General features: G+C 35.7%; 1 protein-coding gene across 1 annotated transcript in view; it reads left to right on the top strand.

The window, feature by feature from the left end:
* wwc3 (WWC family member 3) overlaps positions 1 to 3,141 on the top strand; it is an 80,357-nt gene extending 77,216 nt beyond the window's left edge. The window contains exon 23 of the mRNA XM_088078034.1: positions 2,370 to 3,141. Coding sequence (XP_087934160.1) covers positions 2,370 to 2,436 — 67 coding nt within the window. The 3' untranslated portion in view covers positions 2,437 to 3,141. The remainder of the gene's footprint in view (positions 1 to 2,369) is intronic.
* Positions 3,142 to 8,413: the final 5,272 nt, after the last annotated feature.

Genomic DNA, 8,413 nt, shown 5'->3' on the forward strand with positions numbered 1-8,413 from the left:
GGCCGAAAACCACATAGAATAGCTCGTAGAGACGCGCCATGCTGTGCAAAGGGGAAATGAAAGCCAAAAGAGGCCAAAAACCTCGGAATTTAGCACATCAAAAAAATGGCCGGGAAAAAAAAGGCAATAGTATAGTATGCGAAAAAAGTCAAAATTTGACCCCTCCCAAAAATGGCCGAAAACCACATAGAATAGCTCGTAGAGACGCAACATGGTGTACAAAGTGGGAATAAAGGCCAAAAAAGGCCAAAAACCTCGGAATTTAGCACATCAAAAAAATGGCCGGGAAAAAAAAGGCAATAGTATAGTATGCGAAAAAAGTCAAAATTTGACCCCTCCCAAAAATGGCCGAAAACCACATAGAATAGCTCGTAGAGACGCAACATGGTGTACAAAGTGGAAATGAAAGCCAAAAAAGGCCAAAAACCTCGGAATTTAGCACGTCAAAAAAATGGCCGGGAAAAAAAAGGCAATAGTATAGTATGCGAAAAAAGTAAAAATTTGACCCTCCCAAAATGGCCGAAAACCACATAGAATAGCTCGTAGAGACGCAACATGGTGTACAAAGTGGAAATGAAAGCCAAAAAAGGCCAAAAACCTCGGAATTTAGCACATCAAAAAAATGGCCGGGAAAAAAAAGGCAATAGTATAGTATGCGAAAAAAGTCAAAATTTGACCCCTCCCAAAAATGGCCGAAAACCACATAGAATAGCTCGTAGAGACGCAACATGGTGTACAAAGTGGAAATGAAAGCCAAAAAAGGCCAAAAACCTCGGAATTTAGCACGTCAAAAAAATGGCCGGGAAAAAAAAGGCAATAGTATAGTATGCGAAAAAAGTCAAAATTTGACCCCTCCCAAAAATGGCCGAAAACCACATAGAATAGCTCGTAGAGACGCAACATGGTGTGCAAAGTGGGAATAAAGGCCAAAAAAGGCCAAAAACCTCGGAATTTAGCACATCAAAAAAATGGCCGGGAAAAAAAAGGCAATAGTATAGTATGCGAAAAAAGTCAAAATTTGACCCCTCCCAAAAATGGCCGAAAACCACCTGGAATTGCTCGTAGAGACGCAACATGGTGTACAAAGTGGAAATGAAAGCCAAAAAAGGCCAAAAACCTCGGAATTTAGCACGTCAAAAAAATGGCCGGAAAAAAAAAGGCAATAGTATAGTATGCGAAAAAGTCAAAATTTGACCCCTCCCAAAAATGGCCGAAAACCACATAGAATAGCTCGTAGAGACGCAACATGGTGTGCAAAGTGGGAATAAAGGCCAAAAAAGGCCAAAAACCTCGGAATTTAGCACATCAAAAAAATGGCCGGAAAAAAAAAGGCAATAGTATAGTATGCGAAAAAGTCAAAATTTGACCCCTCCCAAAAATGGCCGAAAACCACATAGAATAGCTCGTAGAGATGCGCCATGGTTTACAAAGTGGAAATGAAAGCCAAAACAGGCCCAAAACCGCGGAATTTAGCGCATCAAAAAAGTGGCCGGGAAAAAAAAGGCAATAGTATAGTATGCGAAAAAAGTCAAAATTTGACCCTCCCACAAATGGCCGAAAACCACATAGAATAGCTCAGAGAGACGCAACATGGTGTACTAAAGTGGAATAAAGGCCAAAAAGGCCAAAACCTCGAATTTAGCACATCAAAAAATGGCCGAAAAAAAAAGGCAATAGTATAGTATGCGAAAAAAGTCAAAATTTGACCCTCCCAAAATGGCGAAAACCACATAGAATAGCTCAGAGAGACGCAACATGGTGTACAAAGTGGAAATGAAAGCCAAAAAGGCCAAAACCTCGAATTTAGCACATCAAAAAATGGCCGGGAAAAAAAAGGCAATAGTATAGTATGCGAAAAAAGTCAAAATTTGACCCCTCCCAAAAATGGCCGAAAACCACATAGAATAGCTCGTAGAGACGCAACATGGTGTACAAAGTGGAAATGAAAGCCAAAAAAGGCCAAAAACCTCGAATTTAGCACATCAAAAAATGGCTGGAAAAAAAGGCAATAGTATAGTATGCGTAAAAAGTCAAAATTTGACCCTCCCAAAAATGGCGAAAACCACATAGAATTGCTCGTAGAGACGCGCCATGGTGTCCAAAGTGGGAATAAACGCCAAAAAAGTCCAAAAACCTCGGAATTTAGCACGTTGAATAATGGCCAAAAAGACAATAATAAAACTAAAAAACTATATAAATCAATAATATATATAATAATTTTTTAAAATAATAAAATCTTTTTTTTTCATTTTTTGACTTGTTTACATACATATTTCTTTGTTCTTTTCAGTCTTTGTTTTTTATATTGCTACTGTTTTGGAACACCATCAGGCTTTATTTTACAAATACATTTTTTTTTCTTTCTGCAGAGAGAAGATGGCTTTTTTCACAAGACCAAGGTTCAACATACCTCCTTTGCCAGCTGACGACGTATGAGAGCTTGCCTCTGTATTATGTGACTAAAAATGAAGTATTTGTCAAACTTTTCTGAGCTCATGAAGTACAAAGTTCTTTCTACCAAGGACGCGGGCAGGGTGACATGCAGATGATGTTGAAGTTTAGAAGGTTTTACATTTTTTCAGAAGTGTTTGCGGCTATTCTTACAAACATGAACACACTAAATACAGATATCGACAACAGCGCGACTGTTTGTTTCCTAATTCTGGGAAGACGCCAGGAAACAGCATCTCTTTACTCCTGTATGAGTTACTTCTGTTGTTTGTGCTTACAAAAGGCTGGAAGACGGGAACAAAAGTCGGTTTGGACAAATTCACTGTACTGTAACTTATTTTATAGTACTTTTCCTTGAAGGAAATAAAAAAAACGCTTCCTGCTTTTTAAGTGTATTTTGTAGCTTTGAACAAATAGCACTTCAATGTTTTTGCATACAGTTAAATGAAACTATTGTCTGATTTCTGTTACCTAATTCTTAAGAGTTATTTACATAAAATGTCACTTTGTAATCCACTTTTATTACAGATGTCATTGTCCTTTTGTTGTTATGTTATTAAAATTAATATTATTTCATGTACTTTTCAATATATGGATGAATATATGAAACACTGTATTCAGATTTTTTTATGATGTCTGTATGAACATCTGCAGTGTTACCTCTTGTGAAGATAAAACCATTAAACCACATCTTGGCTTTTTAATCAGTTTAACATGCCGGTAATTAACAGGATTAATGTAAACGTCCGCCTGGATGAAGAACATATTCTGCACACACAAACATTTTCTTTAAGTGTGTCACAATGTTACAAGTGATTTTTTTACTCACCACAAGCGGATTGTGATGACCCATTTTCAGTCTAAACTTGCAGATTCTTGAGAAGTTCTACCACACAGCAGGCAGGCGGCTGTGTCAGCAACTTATCTTGATACGACATCCTGTTTGCAAGAGACAGAGAAGAGGCAGAATGTGTAAGATAAGTCCTTTTAACCTTTCAAAACCTGAACAAAATGATATAATTTCTTTCCAAAACATGGAAAGCAGCTTAACAAGAAATGACACAAACATTAGCAAGAAATGAGTGAAAATAACAAGAAGATTCACTGAAATTTAGCACAAAAAAGGAAGACAAACAACAAAGAGCAAAGTTACAAAGAAAAAAATGGAAATAAATTGAAAAGAAAAAAAAAACAGCCAAATGATACTTTATGACAAAAATAAAATATCAACTCATATATCTGTTTGCTCTGCTGACTTAAGGGTCATATGGTGTTGAAATAAAAAATTCAGTTTTGGCAGTGACGTTTGACAAAAACTCGACAGATATATGAGTCGGGCCGATATTCCTTGATTTCGACAGACGCATCTGCCAATACTGGTTTTACCTGTTTCGGGACCACTTCACCTGATTTATTGGCCAAAACGATGTAACTCAACTTTAAGTGCCTTAACTTGTTCTGCAATTTCACAGTCAGTGTCTAAACTGTATGATCTACAGCCAAATTATATATTTATGGCATAAATAAAATATTGGCTGATATATCTTTCTGCTCTATTGATATAAGGGTCATATGGTGTTGAAACGGAAAATTCAGTATCAGCAGTGACATCTTTCGAAAACTCGACAGATATATGAGTCAGGCTGATAATCAACTGAGTTCTTGGCAGGGAAAATTCAGCATCTGCAGTCGAAAACTCGACAGATATATGAGTCGGGCTGATATTCCTTGATTTCGCAGACGCATATGCCGATACTGGTTCGATATTGCGATATTTGTTCTGCAATATCACAATCAGTGTCTAAACTGTATGAATCTACAGCCAAATTATATTTTATGGCATTATTAAAATATAATATCAGCTGAAATATCTGTCTGCTCTAATGATTTAAGGGTCATATGGTCTTGAAACACAAGATTCAGTATCGGCAGTGACGTTTGACGAAAACTTGACAGATATATGAGTCAGGCCGATAATCAGCTAAGTTCTTGGCAGGAAAAATTCAGTATCGGCAGTGACGTTTGACGAAAACTTGACTGATATATGAGTCAGGCCAATATTCCTTGATTTCGACAGATGCATCTGCCGATACTGGTTTTACCTGTTTCGGGAACACTTCACTTGATTTATCAGCCAAAACAATATATAAGTCAACTTTACATGCCTTACTTTTTTTCTGCAATATCACAGTCAGTGTCTAAACTGTATGAATCTACAGCCAAATAATATTTTATGGCATAAATAAAATAAAATATCAGCTTTTATATCTATCTGCTCCATTGATATAAGGGTCATATGGTGTTGAAACAGAAAATTCAGTATCAGCAGTGACGTCTGTAGAAAACTCAACAGATATATGAGTCAGGCCGATAATAAACTAAGTTCTTGGCAGGAAAAATTCAATCTTCAGTATATGAAGTTCAGGAGACAATTGTGTCACAAACAAACAAATAAAATACCATACACTTGAATGTTAAAACACATCAGTTCTCTTTGATGGATAAAGTATGTTATTACATAACAGTTTCTAAATTACCTCAGATTTCACTTTGGTTTTACCTGTTTCAGGACAACTTCACCTGATTTATCAGCCAAAATGATGTATTCCTGTCTCTAAACCCAACTTACTGTTTCTCACCTCAACTTCCTGTCTCGTGACTGTCCTTCCTGTCTCACAACCCAACTGCCTGTAACTTGACTGTGTCTCCTATCTCGTAACCTAATTTCTTTTTTTTTTTTTTAAACTTTATTTTTTCCTTTTTATAACACAAACATGAGGTCATTAACACATATTAAGTTCACACTAAATAAAACAGACGTATAGAGGGTACCAGTCTCAGGGTAATTCACTCTGGTTCAGAAACTCAAAGTTCAAGATCAGAAAAAACAACAATTTCAGTCATCACACTCTGCATCTAAGTATGCGACCCATTTAGCCCAGTATTCTTTTCCCTTTTCCTCCTGTAATCTCAAAGTAAAAGTTATACATTCCATACTGTGTATAGTGTTTATTATGTTTTTCCATTGGTTCAGGGTGGGAGGTTCTCTTAAAAGCCAACATCTGGTGACTGCTTTTTTACTTGCTGCCATGAAAATTTTTAATAAGTAGCGGTCACTGTTGAATAGGTCCTCTGGTATTTTCCCCAGGTAAAATGATAGACGAGTAAAATCGAAATCAAATCCCAAATTTTTTTTTTTTTCTTTGTTGCAGCTTCTACTTGAGTCCAGAAGGGTTGCAATAGAGGGCAGGACCAAAATAACCTAACCTAACCTAACTTCTTGTCTTTCCCCAAACCTCCTGTCTCTTAACCCAACTTCACATATTTCCTTCAGCCTTCAAAAGTCACCTGTCCCAGGTGAGACTTGAACCACCAACCTCTGATTCTCAAACCACCTGATTTACTCACTGAGCTAAACCTCCTGACAACTTTAATGTGTTCGATGATACATTTAGCTCTGTGCTCTGTGCTTTGGGTATCTAAAAACTTGATGGTTGATTAATATTCTGATTTAAGTCAACCAATTTTTTCATGGTGCTTCAATGATAAGACACCCACTTATCCAAATTGTTTGTTGATATGTCTGAGATATCGGAAAAACAGTTGTTGATATCTAAAATTGTTATTCTTACTGTTAAAAAAGGAATTACTAATATCAATCAATCAATGTCAGTCTTTATATCAAACCATTAAAACCTGCGCAAATTTGATTTCTTTTGTACACATGGCTAAAAAGGCAATGAGGGATTGCAAGAAATTAGGAAAAGCTGGAAAGACAAGAGAAAAAAAGATAGAGATAAGAAAATAATTATTTAATTATGATTAGATCATTTATACATATATATATATATATATATATATATATATATATATATATAAAATTAACTATATTTACATTTTTAGCACTTTTTCAAGCCATTTCCTTTTTTTACCCTTTTTGTGGTGCTAATTTTTCTGTAACTTTTTATTAATTCCTAGCTTATTTTTTGGTCATTTCTTGTAAAGTTGCTCATTGCTTTACCATGTTTTAGGAGGAGATTAAGCCAGTTTGCTCAGGTTTCAAGGGGATAACTAGTCAAAATGACATTTTGAAATGTCAGAGTGTCAAACTCAAGCTGGATTCCTCCTGAGCAGTGGTGGAAGTAAAAGTACAAATACTGTGAAAATACTCCACTAAAAAGTAAACTGGACAGGAAGGAAATGAAAACTATAATCTGAAAAGTAAATAAAGCTGTCAGAAAAACACAGTGGAGAAAAAAGTGCAGTATTTCTCTCAAAGATAAGGTGGAGTATAAAGGTGCTTAAAAAAGAAATACTTAGGTAAGGTACCAATTTATACTAAAGTTCTGTATTTGAGTAAAAGTACTTAGTTACATTCGACCACCGCTCCTGAGCGCAGAGAGACAAACAGCACAAACTGTCTAACACAGTCAGCGTGTTGACAGATCTGTTGTTAGCATCAAAGCATTCCTACACTTTTGCGTCCTTGTGCGTCACTCTTAAACAGAAAAAATGCAGCTCACCGTTTGAAAAAAGCCCACGAAGCCCTGCAGGCGAAACCAGTCCCAGGTTTCTGCATGTCTGTGGTTAACTGTCACGTCTGGGATCAGCATCACAAATACTGATTAATGGTGTCCCAGAGGAGAAGGTATTACTGCAGAGACGCCGTCCAGCACACCTGCAAACACAGCTCTACAATTCTGATTATTAAAACATTTTCAAAATTAGTTTTATGATTAATCCACTGAAAAACAGCTCCTGTGCAACAACATAATTAACTGACAGAAATATCAACGTATGAGTCATATAACTTCATGTTTCTGTTGGTTTCTTTCAGGGGTTAAATTGGCTTTAGCACCCAGTGAAACATAAATTTAGTAATCTTTCAGTTCACATTGCAGCTGCTCTTGTGGTTAACCAGCAGTTTGTGATTTGTAGAAAAAAAGGGGCTAAAATGTGCCAAAACAATGTGGCCTTCCGAGCATTCAGGAAGTTGGCACCTTGTTTACCAGTGAAGACAATTTCTTAAAAAACAAGAGTGTGACATAATCTTTCTTACCATAATCGTCCCTCTGAGACCTGAGCAAACTGGCTTGTTTTCTTTTGTAAAAACATGGAATATGAGTTACAAAAAAAAGGTAAAATAAATAAATAATGATAATAAAAATATGGCTTTCTGGAAATGTTTTTTCCATGTTTTTATTACTATAAACTTAAAAATAATTTCTGTCAGTCTCTGTTAAAACGATATCTAATGTCATTTTCTTGTCACCTTTTCAGAATTTCTTACAATTTGTCAAAAACAAAGAGAAGAAAAAAAATACACAACAACAAATAAACAGATAAAAGAGATGGATATAGATTTAAAAACAGTTCATACAATTTTTTTATAAATATTGATTTCTGGACTTTTTTTAAATTATTATTATCAACTTTTAATGATTTACCCCCAAAGAGAGTGTGGCATTAGATTTTAAATTAGTGAGAGTGATTAGTGAACAGATTTTTGAGTCACATTAAACATGATTTTGAAGTTTTATGAGCATATTTTGAACATTAGCTGAAACATATTTCCAAAACATCCTGGTTACTCCACATGATTTCCCGACCAGTAAAACATTTTTTTTTAGTTTTAAAACTTTTCCAGGAAATTTGTGACCATGGGAGCCCTGTTTTATAAATAAATGTTTAATTCTAATGCTGCCAATTCAGCGGTTGTAGAAGACCCAAAAAAAAAGTTTGGATATAAACTGTAAAGATATCCAAATCTGCCTCCACTTTAAATAATATCTGTCATGCCCCAAGTGTCATTGCTAATCTCTTAAAAATAAAACACTAACTCCATCCAGGTGCAGCTGTTTGCATTAGATAAACACTGTAATAAGAAAGATAACAGGGCTGAGGCAGCGCGTGCTGCTGCCAGTGTTTACTTCTCATAAATGAAAACTCTACGGAGTCATCA

The sequence above is a fragment of the Plectropomus leopardus genome, chromosome 5, assembly GCF_026936395.1.
Source record: "Plectropomus leopardus strain MGB_pleo_1.0 chromosome 5, ASM2693639v1, whole genome shotgun sequence".
In the NCBI taxonomy this organism is placed as follows: Eukaryota; Metazoa; Chordata; class Actinopteri; order Perciformes; family Serranidae; genus Plectropomus; species Plectropomus leopardus.